We start from the raw sequence: 22,570 nt of genomic DNA, 5'->3' as shown, positions 1-22,570 counted from the left end.
TAATAGAAGCTCTCGATTCATTTTTCCCCCCCACAAAAGTGGTATCAAAATGTGCGGCTCGATGCCGGGAGGGAAACTATTAGTTTTAGTGAGATTCGGAGCAACCGTGGCATTGTAAAAAGCAAAAAATGAGCAAGATTTCCAACTGCGGAAACGCAGAGTGTAACTGGCGTAACGAGTGTGGGAAGGAAGGATTTCCACACGCTCAGCCAGACTGACTTCAATGTAGTTCTGAAAAAATATTTTTTTCATAGGAAGTTGAAAACCCAACATGAAATGTAACTTTTAACTTTCATCTTATATTAGCTTTGACAGAAACAAAGTCTAACCCGAACCCTGCAGCTTCACCATTAAACAACTTTATGCTTCTGCTCAGCTAGGTGCATTCCTAACAGGTAACACTGAATCCAACAAATATTTGTTTCAGTAAACCTCGACAAAACAAGATAATTACCGCCATGTATCTTCATCTCTGCAGAGTCTGTGGCGCTATCTTATATGGAGCTAAAACAAATCAAGTAAAGAACATCTGCTGCTGTAAAAAACAAATCCTGATTTGTGAAAATGTTTTCTATTTCTGTTTCTAGTCTTCTGATTGCACAAAAAATATCTTGCACAACTGAAAGTTGTTTTGTTGCCGCTAAAACATGAAGGATTTATGGATTTCACCCCAAACACCCACAGGCTGATAGAACGCAGCCTCTCACATTAGATACACAAAACACACACACAGATGTTCAGAATGTTGCTTCATTTACCTGGTATGCAGCTAAAGTGAAGCAGCTACTTTTTTTAAGCTGGATGTGTGTGTTGGCAGTGATCCATGTCCCTTCTGGGAGAAACTCAGGTAAATGGCTTGATTACAGCGGGAGCGAAAACAACGGTGCTGCTGGAAAAGAGAGCTCAACACACACCCACTCAGCGACATTCCTGCGTTCACCTGCGCTGTCCAAAATACACTCACACAGCAGGCTGCTTCTTTCTTCCTAATATCTCGGTGACATACACAGGCGTGCACACACCTGCTCGGGTGGAAACCTGATTCTGTCTGTAACAATACACATTGTATCGCTGCACAATGGACAAAGAGTCAGTTTTAGTTGCAAAGGAATGAGGGAGGGGGCTTACATATTTACAGTGACTCTGGCAAATATTATGTCTTATAATATGTAATGATACCAAAATTATGATGGCATAACAGGTCTCTCTCTGAGAAAAAAAGCTGGAAGGGTACATTTCGGCCAAAACTCAAAAATTCTTAGATGAATCTAAGAAAGTTTCGAGAAATAAAAAAAGTCAAAAAAATCTACTATAAAAAAATCTGAAATCTTTAGATTAACCTCAGAAGTCGACAAATATTTAACTTTTTAAAGATTTCCTAGTTTTTTTCTAGAAAATGACTGAGATTTAAGTAAACTTTCTGAGTTTTCTTTTTTTTTTTTTGAGGAAATTTTGGCGATAAAAACATTCAGTTCTGAACTCAGAAAATTTCCAAAAGTCAAAAATGCAACTTTTGAATCAAACAAATTTCCAATTAGAGAATTGGAAAAAAAAAAAAAAAAAAGCAGGTATTACTCTATTACTAATGCTTCCCACAATGGTTGATTTTTGATCATTCTTCCAAAAGTGCATTTGAAAGGTCAGACACTGATGTTGGATGAGAGGTCCAGGTTCAAGATTTTTACTAAAATGTATTCCTAAAAATTATGACAAAGCCCATGTGTAGCTGCTTTCACTTTGTCTTCATTGTTCTCATCAGTTTTAAATGTGCTTTGGTCTTGCAGGTACCAGAGAGTTGATAATTGGTGCAATATGGAGATGTGTGCCCCTTTTCTCCAGCTCATGTCTGGAGAAAGCCTGGATTGTTTCCTGCAGGTATCTGGTAAAATCTTTGATTCAAATGGGTTGATATGAAGCGCATAGCAGCTGCACTTCCCCATGACAAATGTTCATTAATGAACACAAAACAAAAAATAAGCAGAGAAAAATTTCATGCAAACAGAAGAAAGTAGTTTTTTTAAATTTGAATATCAGATAAATAATGTTTTGTTTTTTTAACCGTTCTCTAACATTAAAATTGGGAGGTTTATTTTTAAGCAACAAAGCAGAATAGATGACCTACAGCATATAGACTAAAAATATGCACACATAGACAAGGAAAGTGGAGGCAGGTGATGAAGAATGTCACTGAATCCATTCATGAGGTGCTATAACCTTTACTGCAATGAATCACATGTGAAGGTGTGAGCATCTGTTGAAGTGAGAGCAATAATAAGAACTCAGGAGTGACATTTGAAGGACCCTGTCAGAGAACTGAAGTGCCGGGCAGCTTATATCCAGGTCAGGGCTGTAACAGATAACACAAAGGTTTCAGCATTGTTCATGTCATGCAGAACGTGAGCAGCACCGCCGCTCCACTCATGCAGGGTTTGCATCCCCACAGGAGCTGAGCTGACACTTTACAAGGACTGACACGAACGGTAACCGCTTTCTGCGGGGATTTTGAAGGAGCAGCTAGAAAAAGCAAACAGACGGTGATCCATCACTCTCCATTCTCCAAGAAGATATATAGATATATATATGTCTGCTTCCAGAGTGGACTGTAACTCAAATACTTATAGAAAATAATAACATGAAAATTGAGCAGGATTTGGAGCAAAGTGTTCATTCATGGGTGGCAGCGACAGTTTAACTCAGGAGGAGGAGGATCATAAATCATAGCTGTGGTGACCCAGAGGACATAAACTGGCTGCCAAATGTTTACTAGATTGCTGCTTCTCTTGCTCATGCCCTGCCCCCTGCCGATGCACTCACCGCCACACATATTAACTACCAAAGCGCTTTAAACGTATATCAATACAAAACAACTACTTTCAACTTGTCGGTATAATGACTTGTTCTGGATGTACCTGGAAAAAAAGGTCTGTTTTATTTTTAATTAAGACACCGATCCACTTTCTCACTTCTGATACCGATACAGATATCTGAGGTTTAATATCGGCCAATATCGATCCAATACAGAAAAACTGATTAATTTAGCTAAAACTTTTCTTACATCAATGTACTGAATTGCAAATTTATTTTATAACGTAAAAACAAAAAGCTTTCCAAGCTTGGAAACATGTAAAATTAATGCAGTTTTAATTCAGTTCAGTCGGTGCAATTAGGCATACAAGGTCAAATAAATAAAAACCAAAACTGACAAAAACAAAAGGCTGATTGGTCAAACAAGTAAGAAATAAACTGCAACAAAACTCCTTTCAAATGGTTTAGAAAGCGCAATTAGGAACTCTAAAGGTAATGTAAAATAAATAATACAGCATAAAGCATAGAATTAGACTGAGTAGATCTGCCCTGATGGATCAGGCTCATTGTCACAATATACAATCTACAATCATTACTTTTAATTATCTGGACCGATACAGATTTTAATATCAAACCCAAACATTTAACATAAATATGTTACATCTTAACAAAAAATCAATATCTTAAATATAAAAACTCCTATTCATTACTGAATGATGTTTTAGGTGTTTTCTTGTGTTCATGAAGATGAAAACGGGAAACAAAAATTTGACGTATCAAACATGTGGACAAGGATTCAACCAGGTAAATGTTTTAGTTATTAGCGTTTCAAACAATGACGTCATAATTTGATTAAAAACGAGAAAACAAAGCCAAGAGCCAACAAAAGCTGTTTTTTATAAACAAAATCTACTTTTGTCATGTTGGTTGTAGTTTCTATGCAAACATCATCAATAAAATTATCCACAAATGCATCCATCTAACAAAAGCTTAATATTTGCATAATTGTGTTAAATTAGCTGAAACAAGTGAGGATTTCTCACAGATAAGATCCAATAAGTCAGTTTATACAACAAAGTGACAGCAAAGGTGAAAATGTATGCATGCGCAGTGTGTGTGTGTGTGTGTGTGTGTGTGTTTGTGTGTGTGTGTGTGTGTGTGTGTGTGTGTGTGTGTGTGTGTGTGTGTGTGTGTGTGTGTGTGTGTGTGTGTGTGTGTATAAGTCACAAAATATCATTAATAAAGGTGTCTGACATTAACTGAGGTGCACTGTATACGACTGTCATTTTAGGCTCTAGTTAGGACAAATGCTTCAGCCTCTCAACACACACACACACACACACACACACACACACACACACACACACACACATGTTGGTAGGTGACCTTGAACAGTCTGGGCTGATGTGTGGGTGTGTGTAGGTGTGTAAATGTATCCCCAGCTGAATCAGTAATGAGCATTTCATTACTTCAGCCTCAGTTCTCCAGGGAGGCGGCGCTCTCACTCTCTCTCTCTCTCTCTCTCTCACTCTCTCTCTCTCCCTCTCTCTCTCTCTCTATTTGTCTGACTCTCTCACACACACCTTCACACGCATGCAAAGCAATGCTTTGTACATCTTAGAGTCAAAATATTTAATACAATTCAAAGTAAAAATGGGTTATGTGACTAAATCCCAAACTAAATAAGTAGCCTTCTTGCAGATGTTAAATGTTATTAAAAGAGCTGTGATAAGTAGTTGGTGGCAATATCAGAGATAAATGTAAGAATTATGAAGATATCTCAACCAAATGAGCTGCAGACAAACTAATAAATGTACATTTGTAGCCATTCTTGTAAAGGCCTTACATTAATGTTACTGCTTTAAAACAAATATTTATATAAAATATATTCATTCAGAGGAAAAAATTATTGATTTATATACCTGTAATATTTACTATAAATAAAGCTTAGAAAGCTTTATTTTAATGAGCACTTTATGTCCTTTTCTATGTGTAAATGATGACAGACACCAATTTCTCTTACCGATTTTTCAAATATGGTCCAAAAACGTCAGCAGCTCAGAAACAGCATAAAGAAAAAGAACAACGTCTTAGATTTCTAAAGTAAGAGCAAATAATTAAAATGTTTAAAATGGAGCTGTGACAAAAAGTCTTAACATGTGAAAATGATGTAAAGGAAAACCAGATCTGCAGAAACAAGTCAGAAAATAACCAGTATGTGTTTCAGAATGAAACTGTGCTGCTGCTGGCTCTCCACCCCAAAGTGATTACAACAGAAGCAGAAATATTGTCTCCAAACAGGTGACAAATGAAGCATCCTTTGAGTTTTACTAACTTTCTTACAAATATGCCCGAGACTAAGACAAATCTCAATGTCACAACAACGTAGCAGGTGATTTGTGGAAAAGAAATATATTTGGACTTCAAAATCAGTTTTGAGTAATGACTTCTCTCATTAGTTTATGATGAGCCTCTAAAGAACAAATTCATAAAAGAGACTCTCGACTCTCCAGTGGGAAATTTGCTATTATCAATTTCATGCTGTGCAAGAGCCTATGACTAATGCAAAAAGGGCTTCATGCACAAAATGATTAAGAGATGACCTTAAACATCTCCAAAACAACTACAAATATAAAACATACTGCTTACGGAGTTTAACAAATGTCTTCGGCTTTACTTTGACAAGCTGGATGTTATGAAAATGACATCTAGAGGTTTAATATGCTTCTAACGTGAAGTAGAAATGTAAGGATGGAGTTCATGCATAGAAAAATCAAAGCTGTCATCTCAAATACTTTTTTAAAAAATCACAAAAAAGAGAGATTTCATTTTGATTTGGCCAAAAACAAAAATTAGTTTCACACCCCTGATATATGACACAACATTTACCCAAGTGTCATCAATATTGAGGGATTATTTACTTGAAACAATTCTCTTAATGTTACTTTTAAGTTAGTTTGTTTTACTTCTAACAACTAACTATCTGCACTAGAAACTAAATTAGGATTTTCTGCTTTTGCAGAGTATTTTTCAGTTCAGGGAAATGTAAATCCTTGTAACGTTTTTCCTAGTCACAAGATTATTTCTAGGAATCCAGAATTTCCAGTCCCATCGATAACTTTTAAAATGTGCACTGAAATAATCCGCAAGACTTGAGACGACATACGGAGATTTAATAACTTTATTTCTCTTTTTAGCACTGAAGCACAGCATCGCAGGGTCACTTTTCAAATAAATAGCACCTTGTGCTGCTTTGTTTTGCTCTGTTTTCCCAAGGTCGCATTCTTGGAGGTTAATCGCCGCCTCCAGTTGAATCATAAAACCTCTAAAAGAAAAAAAAAAGAGATGAAGTCTTAGGCTTAAAGCCTGCGAGGGACTCAGATTGATCAGAGGTGGATGAAAAGACCAGAGTCGCGTCGCTCTTTGAAGGCCGTACAACAAACCCAGCCGGGTTGTAGCCAGACAAAGCAAGGGCAGCGTGCTTTCTGAAAAGGTCAAGAGGCTGAATAACAGCTTCCAGCAGTGAGGGCTGCTAATAAACTGATGATGTCTAAGGAGGTCTGCTGGAACAAACTCACTCAGGTGTGCAGAACAATGGCGTGTAAGTCAGGCCGGCGCAGGCGGCGCGGCTGACAGGAGGCGTATTCTGCAGCGTGAAACACATCATGTAAAGTTCACCGCTTTTATCTCTGCGGGTGTGTGGAGCAAAACAGACAATCGCTGTTCTCTTCTGATGAGTAAGAGGAAAGTGAATATTTATTACTTTAATGAGCAGCATCTTCCCTGAGGATCTACCATTTAACTCCACCGCTTATTAGCCGCAGCCTCATGCTGAACTCATGCACATTTAGCATGTCATTTATGATTGATTTTCTTTCCTCCTGCGGCCTGTTACCTCCTATTTCTCTTCAGGTTTGCCCTTTATTTTTTTCTTATTGTGTTTATTTATTTGAACCATCCAGGGTTAGTATTGAAAGTACATTACTGTACCAAAAAAAAGAGAAAAACAATTATAAAAAGAGAAATTTCAACCGAGCCTACAGATATTAATTACATTTTTCATAACAGAGTATTGAATTAACGCTATTGTAAATTAATATTATTTATTTAACAAAAAAAAGTGGTAAGTTCTCCTGAGTTTGTTGAAATGAACTTGTCATCAGAAAATTGGAAGGCAGTGGTTTGTTTTTTAGAGATTGGTAAAAGCCTTATCTTAGCAGAAACTCGTTGGGTTTACAGCACAAAAATAAATAAAAAAGTTTGACTGGAACTCATAAAAAATCTTAAAGCTTAAAGAGATTTTTGTACTGCATGTCTTAGAGGTTCGAACAGAAAACAACTTCACTAGCCTTGCAGTGGCATGGAAAATATACTGAAACTGTAGTAACATCATCAGTGATTGCAGGATGATCTCAACCAAAAGGCGAATTGGAAAAACAACTTCGAGAACGAGGACCTTTGACCTCCCTTTACATGTTTATGACTGGATAATATTCCTTTATACCTACAGTTGCTCATGACTGCTAAATGCCACAATCTATTTCTGTAACCTGCGCAGTGGTAGGCTGGTATTTCATGGCTGATCGTATCGCAGTTTGTGAGGCGTTTATATGTCATTAGCGCCGAACTGGGCAAAAAATATCCACTGCCAACGAATCAAATGAAGCAGAAAAGGAGCGTTTTACCGGTAAAACACGGTTTGTATTCCATGTCTGTTAAGGTTTTTGTTTTCCAAAGAAAACATTATTTTACAGCTCAGATCATTCAAACTGAAATGTTAATTTAACATGGATGGATGGATGGATGGATGGATGGATGGATGGATGGATGGATGGATGGATGGATGGATGGATGGATGGATGGATGGATGGATGGATGGATGATGGGATGGATGGATGGATGGATGGATGGATGGATGGATGGATGGATGGATGATGGATGGATGGATGGATGGATGGATGGATGGATGGATGGATGGATGGATGGATGGATGGATGGATGGATGGATGGATGGTTTACTAAAAAAGAAAATCCACTTCTTTCTTGGTCAATAAAGCCTCGTTTCATCCCTTTCTCCATCTTTGCCAGTCTTTCTTTCTCTTTCTCTCCCTCTCTGTCTCTCTCTCTTGCCGTCATGAACGGACCCATGGGAAGTTGGACCACCTGGCAACCATGGTTGCAGAGCCCGGGCGGCCCTTGGTGATTACGCTGTCTAAGGATTTCATTTGTTACGAAGAAAAACTGTGGAGAAAGAAGAGAGGAGGCAAAAACGCAGCATCGCATTTACATTATTGACATGTTTGGACGTGGAAGAGCTGCAGAGAGATGGCTTGAAAAGTAGAAATCAATACGTTTAATCTTGATGAGTTCTTGGAAAAAAAACTGATAAACATATTTGCTCACAAAATTATCAATATATGTTATCAGCAGATAAATAACCAGGATCACAAGACGATGTAAGTCTTCATGGCCCCCAAATCCCAAAGCAAAACATTTTCAAGATTTAAATCATCTAATTTTTAAAAATATTCTTACCTTTAAACAGTATTTACCTAGATATGCTCCCTAATTTGTACTAATTAGAAAAATCTCAAATTGTTCTTATTGAGATTTTTTCTGTGCAAAAAGGATGGGGGAAAAACTATAAATTTCTTTGTAGAGTTTATCTAAAATATTCAAAAGAAAATGCAGCTTTGGAAGCTGAAATATTAAATATTATTAAATATATCAGACTTTGGCTGATATGTTGATTCCACTGTGAATGTCAGTGCATATTAAGACATATTTGGGGCAGTTGCAGGATTTTTTCCAGGAGGTTTTAAGTATTTGCATGTGGCTGCGGGCTCAAAATTTGTCCGGTTTAGGCATGCTTGAAAAGTTTTGATGTATTTGTTTTTATCACATATAATTGGTCGTCCACTGTGCTCCACTAGATTTTGCCAAGAACCTGCAAAGATACTTCAGTTTTCTGATTTTTGATGTGATCCAAATCTAGTGTGAAGGCAAGAATCTATAACACTCGATGGGTAGCACTCAAAAAGTGCAGCGTCAGCACTACAAAAATACAATCAGAACTAAAGTTGCACACAAACGCACAATCAGCAATCTGTGGGTTTTATTTCCATTGTTTCTTATGCAGGTAGAGTTTTGTTTACCTCACTCAAAAAGTAAAACTTCACACATTTTGGCAAGATAGATGTTTGCGTTTTTAAGATTTTTACATTTTTTAAGTTTGCATGTAAATTATTATTCATTTCATGGCATTTTTTCTCTAAAATTAACATGGAGCTCATGATTTAATGTGCTGCAAAAACATAAACCACCCAAGTAAATAAAATAAGCAGCATGTCCAAGCTTATCAGTGTGATTTGTGTGGTCCAGTGGAGCTCATGTCACCACTTTGGTTTCAGTGCATAAGGAGCTTGTTTATATGCAAATAGCCAACCAGGAGGGAGAAATAGAGAAAATTCCTCTCCGTCACTCTTTACTGTGATTCTATCTTCAAGAACTGACAAGAGTTCAAGAGACGTGATCCTAATATGCAGACACAAGCTCGGTAAATCATTTCCCCCTGCAAATAACCAATGAACCAGATCCATCTCTGCAAGAGGAATGAGTTTCCACCGACGTGACACAACAAGGTCAGTGGAGAGTCTGACAAATGTAGCAACAAATGCCTCAATGTAAGAGCCGCTAAACGATGCACAGTCGCAAAACAAGCATTTAAACCCAGATGAGTTCATTTACAGCTGCTTTAAACAGAATTTATAGTAAAAGAGAATTATTCTGATGCAAAGCATATTTTCACAATGTGCAACATGAACTGTGTGATTATAACAATACAACGAAACAATGAAGCCTGGAATGAATCTGGTTTCAACTCTAAAACACAACTTTTTAAATAAATTAAATGCAACATTCACTAAGAATAGCACAAAAAAAATTTAAAAAGCCAACTAATATTTTGCTCTATTTAGTAAAATAGAGTAGAATAGGCTGTTCTCTATTTTAGAGGCTGTACTTTTCTATCCAAGCAGTAAAATAATTTAATACATTCACATCAACTCCTTATGGGCACAGAAATACTCTAAACCACAAACTTATGAACTCACATAGTTCAAACATGTTACTAAGACATAAATAAGGCAGCACAGATAGTCATGTTGAAAATAAAATCTGAAAACACATTCAGCATTTTTCCCCCGGCTCACTAAAGAAACGTCCTCTTGCTTTGCTTGAGTCGCATCCCAGCCACTGCAAACCACTGGAATGAGCTTCACTCGAGGTTTACTCCACTCCACAACAAGATATTCACTGGCAACAAGGACATCGCAGGAAAGATGAATGCACCGCTGACCTTTGACCCGGTTACACGCTGCCTTAGGGAGCAGAAAGGACACCGCCGGGTTGTCACAGGTAATTAGGTGGTGCAGCAGAAACACCATTTGTTCTCAGACCATCAAACTTCGGTTCTGTTCAGTTGTGCCGCCTCTTCCGAAAACGCAGAAAACATAAACAAGCAATGCTGTTAGGATAAAGAAGCAACATGAAAGGTTTTGTCCAAACACTCCAGTAACAAACCACTGACTTCACCTCTGTCCAGATAATTCAGAAAATTAATAGAAATTCAACTGCATTTAGTGATTGCAGAAGTTTGAGTAACATGACGAAACTTTCACTTTATCGCCCTGGAAGTGGAAGTTATGCTCTTTTTGCAAACAATTTGGGCATAGGTGTCAAACTCGAGGCCCGAGGGCCAAATCTGGCCCGCTTTTCATGTGGCCCCTCTGAACTCCACAGCGATGCATTTTGTCTCTGCTGGCTTTGCTGGATCAAAGCGCACAAACTTTGAATTTGCTTTTCTGAAAATGTTACTTGTTGATTTCCCTGAAGGGTTATTAAAACTGCAGCAATTTTTAATGAGCAACATTCTGGTAATCTCATGCCTTTTTAGGGCTTTGGTTTTGAACTTATGTTAGTTCTATTTTCATTATACTGACTTAATTTGAGTTTTATTTATAACAGAAAGGACAGCATTCCTCTTCACTGACTTTATCCATCTCATCTGCAGAGTTTCCACTCGGTTTCTTGACTACCAAAATATTTGCCAGCATGAAAAAAGTAAATGATAGACATAAAAAAACTCCCACATAATCAATTTCTGCTGTGGCATCCCTATAAAAACCACAGCATATCATTCTTGGACAACATTATTCTAAAATATTGATCACTCTGGAGAAATGGTTACAGTTTCTGGAGAACGTGAAAATTCTGCAGGATTTAGCTTTTTAATGGAAGAGTTCGGGTCAGATGAGTTACTATATTTGTTCAGACATTTCACTTATTTTGGACCCAGTTCAGTCTCTATCCCTGACTTCTCTAAATGTAACCTCCTCTTCATCACCCACGGGATGCAGGACGGTCCAGAATCTGGAATAATTCATTCGGGTCCAGGAGGGAGCAGGGAAAGAGCCGGGAACCCTGAGGATCATCTGGCATCACTTACTGCTAAACAGCCACTAAACAGAACTAAACAGCCACGTTTCTTTAACTCATACCTTCAAAAAGCTGAATTAATCAATAATAAGTTAATTTAATTGATTAGTCCAATACAAAGTCTGAATCTGCTCTGCTCTCAGTTTCATTTTTAATGTGAATATGGGTTCAAGAAGTGAAAAATTACATTTGAGCATTGATACAGAGCATAATTTTCTCATCAACAATTTAAATTATTCCAGGATTTTAGCTGCGCTCCCTTTGTGGAATCGCATCAAAGCTCAGAGGGGATCCCTGGATCTCCAGATCTCCCTATGACATCCATGTTTTATGTATACGCTCACACACCATGAATAAACCAAAAGAAAATGAATAATCACTGTTTATTTTTACATTTGTGTCGCTGGGGCGACCTGGTTCGTTCATCATTTATCCAAACTCATACAGAAACAAACTGCAGAAAGCGAGATGGAGGAAGTGGAGGAGCGGGAGCGAATCTAACCCTCTGAGCATTTTCCCTGCTGGCACAAAATATGTAAAAGCTGCAGCACATTCAAACCTACAGGCCAGTGAACCATATGTCTGTGTATTGATGAGATAATTATGTAAGTATATGTGAATAGACTGTGTGGTGCATGAACAGGAAATGTATTTGCACCACGTTCCTGTGTGGGTGTGTGTTTGCCATTGTTTGTTCCTCTCTTCCCACATGCGTGTCTGTATGTTTGTCTGCACATGTGACTCACCGCTCTCTTCACCAGATGCTCCACAGCCGTCCTCGTCATCACAATCGTCTCCACCGCTCCCATCTGTCGGGGCGCTCCCTCCGTCCCCTGCCTCCCCTCTTCCTCTTTTCCTGCTTGCCCAGCCGAGCTCCACCAGCAGCTCCTTTCAAAGTAGAAATTAAATAAATCTCATTACAAATCTGCAGAGCGTCTGCCAGCTTAGCACTTCATAAAACGGCTCGGCGTTGAAAAGTTTGTAAGCTGAGGAGCAAAATGACAGACTGAAACTCCAGCTGGGTGTTGAGAGCAAGTTTACTGGAGATTCTCCAAAAAGAAAAAAAAAACACCTCAATGCTTAATGTTTTGTGCTAATGTCCTTTAAAGTGGTATTTTATTGCCCATCAGACCCACTAAAGTCACAAACATGACTGTCATTTAAACTAAACATCAGACTGGGACTCTGTGTTTTTTAAATATCTCAGAATCTCTAAAAAGAGAATTTGATCACATTTTGCTGAATTTAGATGATTTAAACTCTGACTACTGTGAAGTAGATTTGTCTTTAAAGAGAAAATCTTTTATTAGCATCATACAGTAGCATAGTCGAGATGTTTTTTTCGTGCAGCTGCAGAGAGGTTGTACAAACTAATCGAACAAGATGAGTCTGGGAACTCTCTGTTTTTCCCGTGGCCTTCCCTGCATGGAGACAGAGTGTTTAGTTTTTGCATCCCGTAGACATGATAGCGAATGAGCACACAAGGTTGAACTGTTCCGTCTGTTTTTCTTTGTTTCGTTTGTTTGGTCTTGGAAGATTGAGAGGAGAATAAAGCAACTATGCAACTCTGAGTTCGTCAGATCAGATTTTGATTTTCGCCTAATGCAGAGGATTTTTGCTCTCCGTCTGCAGATGCATGAAAGATTGTTTTTGCTCCCTGACTTTTGTCTGGACCTCAGTCTCTGAATTATGTACTTCACACTACATACAACAGAATTAGGCAGAATTTAGGCAGTTTTGCTTTAAGGAAACAAAAAACTAAGAAGGATGACAAAAATGTAAACAATAAATTATTTATCTATTTTGCAGTTCAAAATTTCTCTAAACCCTAAAAAATAATTTAATCTAAGAATTTAGTTATTTATTACACTATAACTTTATGATCTTTATTAACACAGGCAGAAAAATCTTAACATTTTTTTGTTATTTTCTTGTTTTTGGCATAAATAGAGCGTTGCATCACAGACAATATTTCAATAAATTGGAACATTACTGACAATTTAATTTAACTCAGGAAGAGAAACAAATCATTTCGATTATCGATACTCAGTGTGATATTTTCAAGCGATTCAAACGTTTTAAATTTATTTTGTGTTTCAGAAACATTTACAAACTCAAGGTTTGGTTAGTAATATATTTTAATAATATGGTGAGTGATTACCGGAACTAAATCTCTATTTTAACACTATTTGTGTTTACTTGCCTTCTAAATCATCTATTTCCTGAATAAAAGAATAAATTGCTTTACTGTAATGTGGTTTTGAGGTCAGAAGGGAACAACAGTGAAATGAAAATATTTAAATGAGTCACCCTCGCCCATCCTAACTCGGGATTCATTAGGCTTATCTTCATTGGCTGAGCATTTAGGTACAAATCCTGATTGGTGCTGTAAACGACTGAATGCACTAATAAAATCCCAGTAGATAAAGCAGCTTTTATCAAACTGTATTACACAAGATACAAACCAGAAACAGGAAGAAAAGAAAAAAATCATCGAAACATGGTTCCTGAAATGATTAAAATTCCAAAGATGCTTCTTTCTCCTGTTTCATATTTCCAGCCATCTCTCGTCCTTGTTGTGGGAGTATATAAACGGCAAATGACAGACAGGAATGATAATTAATGAATGGCATGCATTAACTTGTACTTCAGACGAATAGCAACCTTTAAAAATATGCCGCTGTGGCAGTGAGCATCAGATAATGCAAAACTAAGCTTCTAAATGACAATGAAAGCTCATTAAAAGTACACATTTAATTCCCTGTTTACAAAAAGTGGAGCAGATAATACGGAGGCCCCTAAGGGACATGGGGAAACATTTTTCTTTTGCGTTACTTTGCAAAACTTTTGTGTTCCCTCGCAGTTCGCCGACACACTCTGGTCTATTTTGCAGACAGTTTTAAATTTAGAATTTTTCTCTGTTTGATGCAAAAAACTGACTTTAACTCCATGTCTGTTTGTGTAAGGAGGAGATTTATGATTATTCAGACCACCAACACAAAAAAGACACAATCAAAACTGACTTTATTGGTTAATTTAAAAAAAACTCACTGAAAAAATGCAGGAAAAGGTGAGGAAACTAACAAAGTTTGCAATCGCATCGTTTAAATTGCATTTTCAGATATTCTATTGGATAGTTACATGGAAAGACAAGCATTCAAGTGAACCATGTTTTTAATTTGATTTCTGCAGATCGCTGAGAATGTTTGACCTACATTGTAGAAAAGCAGTAAGACTCAACATTAACACACAACTCCAGCAAGATTTGGTGTTTGCAGAAGCTAAATAATGTTGCACCAGGAGATCCAAGCACATAGAAATAACGAGGGTTAGCTTGTTGTTAGCGATAGCTTTCTTCCATATATTGCATAATATATATATTGAATAATATGAGGAGCTCCAGATAGTTATTTATGTCGCCAGGTAAATCTTTTTCTACTGAGAGAATATGGATCGTATCCTGAACATATGCATATTTTTTCCAGATACCGCGTTTCTACCGGCCTATCTAGGGCAGTTCCAAACTCGCTGTGATCCATTTTGCTCCGGTTTGAGCCAGAAAAATTCACTTCCTGACCCCCATCTGAATTTTGCGCGCCATCCGGGTCGGGTGAAACCAAGCAATTGCAAGATAACACAAAAGAAAGAAATAATCCTCCATGTCCCCTAAGAAAACACCTTTTTAAGGTGTAAAGTAGATTTTTCAGACCCATGTTGTGACAACAAACACACCCGAAATTTTCTTGTTTTTACTAAAAAAGAAATAATGCTTCACAAAAGAATATGTCCATAAGATTAAATATTCTCCAAAACAAAAAGGAACACTTGCATTGAATTAATGAGCCCTGGAAATCTCATACATAAATGATTATGTGGTGCGTGTGCAGCGTGCATTTTTGTGTTTATGGCAAAACCGCTGCAAACCACACATGCACCCTGAGTGCTGACTCAGCAGTTGCAAGTGTTAAATGCAGCATGATTAATGGAGCCAGCAACAAGATGAGAGGGAAAACAGGAAGAGCTTCAAAAGCAGAGGAAAGAGACTCGGCCTACCCCGTCCCATCATTTTCAATTGCGGTCCTAAAAATGATCAACGTGAAAATAATCCTAATATTAATAACACTGATTACTTTCATAACTTACAGATCAATTCTCCTGCTCTGAAATTGAGCTCAATGTGTTAAGTTGAAGATCTGCATGACATTCAGGAGTCACAAAGTGAATCGGAGCCGACCTGGAACTAAAGATGAGATTACTTATCTCACAGTTATCTTTATAATGACTGATAGCAGCAAATATATCCCGGCAAACTTAACATCCAAGGTGACTTTGCCTTATATTTTCTTATACTTTAAAATGCATCCAAATACAACAAGACATGAATAAATATTGCGAATCAAAGTGAGGAGTTATTAATTGCTGTCATATTTCCCTAAGAGGCAACATGTACTTTAATTTTAATTTTAAAGCCAAACTTAAAATCATTTTTATTGTCATTTTCTGTTCCTTGGTAAAGTTTTTGTTCTCTTTTGTTTTCTAATATTATGAAACCAAACATTTTGTCATTCAATTTGTTTATTTTAGCTAGTAAGCCAACATTAAATTGAAATTCTGGACCTTTTGCCACCACAGATGCAATATATCAGAAAAACATGAAATGCAATAACATTGCTAAGGATTACAACAATATTGATTTATCGATTTATCAGCAGTGCTGCACACACCGATATGCCGATAATTCGACATGTTGCTAAAGAACATCAATGCATTCAGTTTTTCCCAAAAAAAGATTCCATTATATTACAATAAATTTAGAATATATATATGTATAAAAGTATTTTCTGTCATAAAATTAACATATTTGTATATAAAATAACTTCAAATAAAGAATGCACTTATTAATTTAAATAGAAAGATGCACAGTACCCAAAATGCATCTTGAATTTACAATTTGTTTGTGGCGGTTGACCAAATTTAAAAAGCAAGGCCACCAATGCCACATTTGAAATCTCTTTGATGCATCTGCTGATTTTATTTTATCTGAATAAAATCAGATATACTTTATTGATCCCCAAGGGGAAAGTGCTTATTTGATGACAAATACTCCATCTTCAATACAAAGTTTGCAAAATATATATGTACTTAAAGGTGAATAGTTCAAAATGACTAGATATGAACAAATAAATAACAATCACATGCTATATATTAATCAATAAATAACCTATAAATGAGCGCAGAAAAATGTGTAATTAAAAACAGACTTGGGCTTTTTAAAGCCTGATGGCAGCAGGCAGAAATGACGTCCTGTGGAGCTCTTTGGCAAAATGAGTCTCTGGCTGAAAGTGTTTTTTTAGGCATAAAATATCTAAAACATCTAAAACTGCAGCTTATGTTTGTGACTCTGCAGATCTGGAGACACTTCAGGCGATGCATCTGCTGTGTTTGCAGATCTGCTGTGCCTCAAATGCAGCTGCCAAAAAATGTGAAAAAGAGAAAGACTCCCCAGAACAGGAAGTAAAGCGGAAGATAGATATTCAGGGGTTTTCTGCCGGTTGAAATTCATTTCCCCTAAAGCATCGATTGACAGCTCGCCACATGCCGATCAGGCGTCACATTATGATGACCTGCCGAGCGTTACAAGACGCCGCCGACATGTCGGGGCTCAGATCCGACTCCAGGCCTGAAGGTTTGCTTCGGCACCGAGACGCTGGCAGCATCTCCTTCAACTCCTGCAGGTTGTGAGGCGGAGCCTCTATTGATCAGACTTGTTTGTTCAGCACATCACAAACACTCAACTGGACTGAGATCTGGGAAATTTGACAACATCTCAAATTTATCGATGTGCCCTTTAAAGTTTCCCTGAACCATATTTGCTTTGTGGATAGATTGTAGCGCTGAGAGCGGTTGAAAGCCTCCATGAGCCGATGAGCACGGCCTGCAACGGTGCTTCGGTTGGTGATTTGTGTCAAAGTAACTTTCATATTGATCCCAGCAGAATATTGCCTAACGCATCACCCTGCCTCCACTGGCAGCACTGCAAAAACACAAAATCTAACCACACATGGTCTAGTGCAAATATTTTCGTGCACTTGAAGTGAGACAAACTAACTTAAAAGTAACTTTTCAGCAAGATATAGAGGCTTGTTTTATGTAAATAATTCCCTAATATAGATGAAAAAGTGCATGGCAGATAAATTTGAATGGGCTGTGTCCCCACTGTTTATTTTATTTTATTATTTATTTTGATTTGATTTTATCTTTCCGTTAGCTTTCTATTATTTCTATCTCAATTTAACACATCAGTGTCCCCCTGCTGCACTTTTTTTCAGCTGTTGCAAACGTCAAATCCGCCGTTAAAATGTCATAACATAGATTTTTAAAAAGTATTATTTCCTGTGGCTGATATTTTCACTGAACACCGTTAAAAATGTCTTGTTATAAATGAAAAAAATTGCCAGTGAACTGATGTATATTTGAGAATTACCGACTAAAAATACAAGCTTATTTGTCTTGCTGAAAACTTACTGTTCAGTAATTTTTTTTTCTTATTCAAAGAATGCTAAGATATTTACACTAGTAAAAATACTTGGTCAAATTCAGTGAGCATAATTCTGGAGAGTTAAATCAACGCAGTGACGAGTCGATTTGGTCCATCTCAGATTTTAACTCTTCCAGTTATTTCAACATGAAAGAAAATCTTTATTTGGAGACAATAAACAAGAAGTCCATAAAAAAGAGAATAAGTCATGAAATAAAAGAAGGACTCAAAGCAGACTATTCTAATGTTTAAGGAAGCTATTGAAGAAAAATAGAGAATTACTTCCTGAAGTAACCCAAAGAGTTAAATTAACAGTAATTCTGGTCCCAACAGAGAAGCAACACACACACCCAAACACTCATCTGTAAAAGAAAACCTCATTCATTAGAGTTTTTTCACCACTTCATGGTTCAGTTCCTCCTGAGTTTTAACTGCACTTCTCTGCCGTTTCACCACTTTTCCTTCCCTTACTGACTCTTCACTATCTGGTTTCACATTTCTGCACATTTTCCTGTTTCTAACTCAGAAAAAAATGATTTCCTCACTTCTTCCACTTAATGGTGAACATATTTTATTCTTTTTTAGGATAACTATTTTAAGTTCAGCGGTTAAAAAGAAAATCTACACGTAAATACACTGTAAAAACCAAACGTCTGTTTTGTGTAGTTTTTATTCCAAATATCTCATTACATTGGAGTCACAATGAGTCACACTAATCAGTTCTTATTTATGCCAAAATCTGAAAAAATAGGACGTGAAAAAAAAAAAAAAGAAAATGTCAGGTTCTTTATTCATACACTGCAAAAACACAAAACCTTATTAAATATTTCTGTCTAGTTTCTAGTGCAAATATTTTAAGACATTGGAAATAAAACAAAACTAATTTATAAGTAATGTTTTAGCAAAATATAGGAAACTTTTTTTAAAGTAAATAATACTTTATAATAAAAAAAAAGTACTGGCAGATAATTTCACTCATAACACGGGGAAAATATTTTCTTATAAATAAAATAACTTATTTATAAGAAAATTTATGAACTAGTACCTTCTCTGAAACAATATTAATAAATTATTTTCTTAAAAGAAGCTCCTACATTTTGCTAAAAACTTACTTGTAAGTTAGTTTTGTCTGATGTCCAATGTAAAAAGATATTTGCACAAAAAACTAGACAGAAAAACTTTGTAAGATTTTGTGTGTATAAAGAACCAGGAAACTTTTTCATTCTTGAGCTTTTTACATCCTATTCTTTCAGATTCTGCCACAAATGATCAATCACAATATTGATTGTGACTCCAAAGCTATAAGATATTTGGACTAGAAAGCAGTTTTTGTATTTTCCAGTGTTTTTGTGTGTGTCAGTTTTCCTCTTCCTTTCTGTTCGTCCTTCAAATGCTGGCATAAATAATCAGTCATTAGTGTGTCGATTTATGGGTTCACATGACGCTATGATTCATCTGTGCGGCAAATATTATAATTACATCATGAAGTGGAAAGCTGGGAATGCAAAACTCTGCTTTAATATGCGAGTTAAATCTGATGTCAGTGTCGTTTTACCTGCGTTAGCAGCTCCAGCCTTTGTTTCACGTCCTTGAGGGCAGGATCTGTGTGGCGTATAGACATCTCTGGATTCTCCTTCTGGGCTTTCAAAGTGCTGCCAACAACGTGACCTGCATAACTACACACACACACACACACACACACACAGTTTGAGATAAACATGCACGTCGTCCTGCTACAGTCTAGCTGTGCATGTGTTGCTTCACTGCCCCGGTTCTAACGCACTCATGAAGCACATGACGATTCACTTTATGCACAAAATATACAACTTGTTCCATCACATCAAACACCGTTTCTGGAAACTTGCACCAACCGTTACTGTAACCGCTGATTTTCTCCTCCTGGCCTTTGATCTGAAACTAGCATAAGCTTTAATTTGAAGGCAACGTTGTTTTCCTAAAATGGAACAATTCACATGACGGAGACTTGTGAAAAGGAACGCAGCTGGGAGAAAACAGACGTTTTTCTCTAGAAAGTTCATGTAGAAACATTAAAACCGCTGCTACTGAACCGATGAGTCACACTCACATTCAGGGCAGACTAATCTTTTTCTCAGAAGTCGAATTGTGAGGATGGATGTGTTTTCGAAACCTGAGCGTTGCTAAACTCTGTTAGCTGTAAAATGAGTCACAGATTAAATTATACAGGAGGAGAAACCATAAAAATATTATGTTTTGTGAGAATATAGTTCATCTGTCATGTGCAGAACTGTGACAGCTTTACTGGGTGTTGCTGATGTTTATCCAAATGCACAATCCAAACCATGCCACACAGTTCAGTTCAGGACTTAAACTCAATCAACTTATATTACAGAACACCAGTTCTTCAGAGGTTTTATTTTTACCTCCCAGATGGTAAAATTCACTGCAAAAGCACAAAATCTCACCAGGTATTTTTGTCCATTTTGACTATTTGCAAATATACGTTCACGCCAAACACGTTTTGAGCGTCAGGCGCGTCTGGTTTGCGTTTACAAAGAAATTGATTAATAATTGAAAGTTCATAAATACTGTAATTACATTTTATTTCAAAGTAAAACCTATTACAAATAGATTCCAGCCCAATTATTTTTGGCAATGCTTTTTAGTTGATAAATAAAAGATTTTATGATTATTATTTTTAAATCAGTTCCTATGGTTTTTACATTGGTTAATTTTTTTTTTATTTTATTCTGTAGCACTTTGAGATTGACATGTAAAGTGGATTATAAATAAAATGTTATTATAACAAATTATGTTTTTGCATCACTGAATAAATTCACTAAAATTACATTTATGTATTCATCTAAAATAAATTCAGAAAGAATATGTTACCTGGATAAAAGGATAATTGGTGAAGATTGTTTCATTAGCAAAGTAAAATTAAAGTTACAATTAATATTTACATCTTTTATGGGTAAAAAACAAAATTATTTAACTTAACATTATCCATTCAATGTGACGATTTTACATAAATACATATTCTAGTGGATATCTGTGTTGGATTTAATGTGTGGAGAATAGCTGGGTGGAGCCGCCTGAGTGTAAATTTCTTCATTTCTTGTAATTTTTGATCATCTTGCAAGCCGATGTCTCATTCTGCATCCCATCATTTCGCCTCTTTGGGTGTCAGGGTGGGTGGATCAAAAGAAAGAAAGATGGAGTGAGTGAGAAGCAAGTTTATGAGTCACATTATTTCATGTTCCAAGCCGGCTTTGCTCGCTAATACAATCAGCCACCAACTCAGTAACCACACAGTCCACGCCCTGCACTACACAAACACCATCTGGCTATGGCAACAAGGGGAGAGGGATTGTGGGAACTAGTGAGCAGAAACTTAGTGGCTGCATCTGAGGCGATGCCAAAAGATGCTGCAATGTTAAGGATCGGGTCCTGCTGGTCTGGGATCAGACAGAAACTTCACCCAGCGCCGAAAGCCTTTAATTAACTCTCAGATTCTCGGTACACAAAGATCGTGTTTCTCAGCGAAGGTCTTGTTTCCAAATCAGACAAAGTGTTAATGTTCTGAGTCCAGCTTCGCCTGACAGCTGCCTCCGACATTTAGGGTCGCAGAGATTAATATTGTTATCCATTTGAGCAAGTTTGTTCCAAAATAGCTCTGAGCCAACGTCTCGCATAACAAGCCTAAATCTCAGGGGGAAATTAGACAAGTTGGAGAAATAACATCAGGCATCAGTGGGTCAAAAACGCAAAATATTGCCTGTACAGTAGCTGGAAGTCATCATTTCATCACTTTATGATAATTATTGTTTCCCCAGTGAAAGGAAAATCTGCCAAGGACAAAAACTGTCAGACTTGATCATGTTGTCAATAGGAGAAACCATTGATTGATGCCAATGCAAATTAAGCCTAAATATGAATAAACAGAACTCATTGTTCTTTCATGCACTGTAAATGTGCTAAATCTGGAGAAAATGAGATAAAATGCCAAAAGGTATGATTTTAATGGGTGAAAATTATTATTATATTCTAACTACGAAGCCCAGTAATGTCTGAATAAATGTTTTCTAGCTTTTTATAGCAACAAATGAACTTGTTTGGAGTTTTCAACCAGTTTTTTGGCAGAATTTGTAGAGTTTATTCAAATCCGTCCCAGCATTTAAATTAAATTGAGCAACTGAATGATTCTTCTATTCTTCATGCAATTCACAAAGAATAAGGAGGATGACCTACAGTTTTTTCATTTTTGAAACTCTCATTTTAACTCCTTCAAACATTTTCTTATCATTTAGACAAAATATTATTTATATCTTTGGACTAAAACACTTTTCTCCAGAAGGAATTTGGCTTTTTCTTATTAGATTTAGGTAAATATTAATGGTACCGATCCTGATTTCTATCTAAATATGTCAAAAAAATTGACAAAACCGGCTTATATTAAATCGTTGATCTAAGATCTTGTTAAATGTTTTTACATTAAATCAAACTAAATGAGACGACAAGAGTCTTAAAACATGTCTAGCATTTTTATTCAGGTTTAAAACTAATTCATTCCCAAGCAGAGTAAAAGAGGATAAAGGCTGAAAGATTCTAAAAGCTGTTTCTTTTTAGAAATTACTTCATTCAATGTTTATTTTTGCAGCTCATCCTTCAACAATGATGAACAATGAACAAACAAAGAAGCAAAAAAACAAACAACCTGCTGTTTGTATGAAAGATTTAGTTTGTTTTCCA

The 22,570-nt window shown here is 36.6% G+C and overlaps 1 protein-coding gene across 1 annotated transcript in view; it reads right to left on the bottom strand.

Annotated features, from left to right (window-relative positions):
- Positions 1-22,570, bottom strand: part of LOC129371337 (glypican-5-like) — a 46,364-nt gene that overhangs the window by 3,982 nt on the left and 19,812 nt on the right. The window contains exons 8-9 of the mRNA XM_055047900.1: positions 19,395-19,515; positions 12,048-12,189 (exon numbers count right to left, since the gene is read on the bottom strand). Coding sequence (XP_054903875.1) covers positions 12,048-12,189; positions 19,395-19,515 — 263 coding nt within the window. The remainder of the gene's footprint in view (positions 1-12,047; positions 12,190-19,394; positions 19,516-22,570) is intronic.

Source organism: Poeciliopsis prolifica, unplaced genomic scaffold (assembly GCF_027474105.1).
Source record: "Poeciliopsis prolifica strain line A6 unplaced genomic scaffold, Auburn_PproV2 SCAFFOLD002, whole genome shotgun sequence".
Taxonomy (NCBI): Eukaryota; Metazoa; Chordata; class Actinopteri; order Cyprinodontiformes; family Poeciliidae; genus Poeciliopsis; species Poeciliopsis prolifica.
This window is presented reverse-complemented; position numbering and strand designations above follow the sequence as displayed.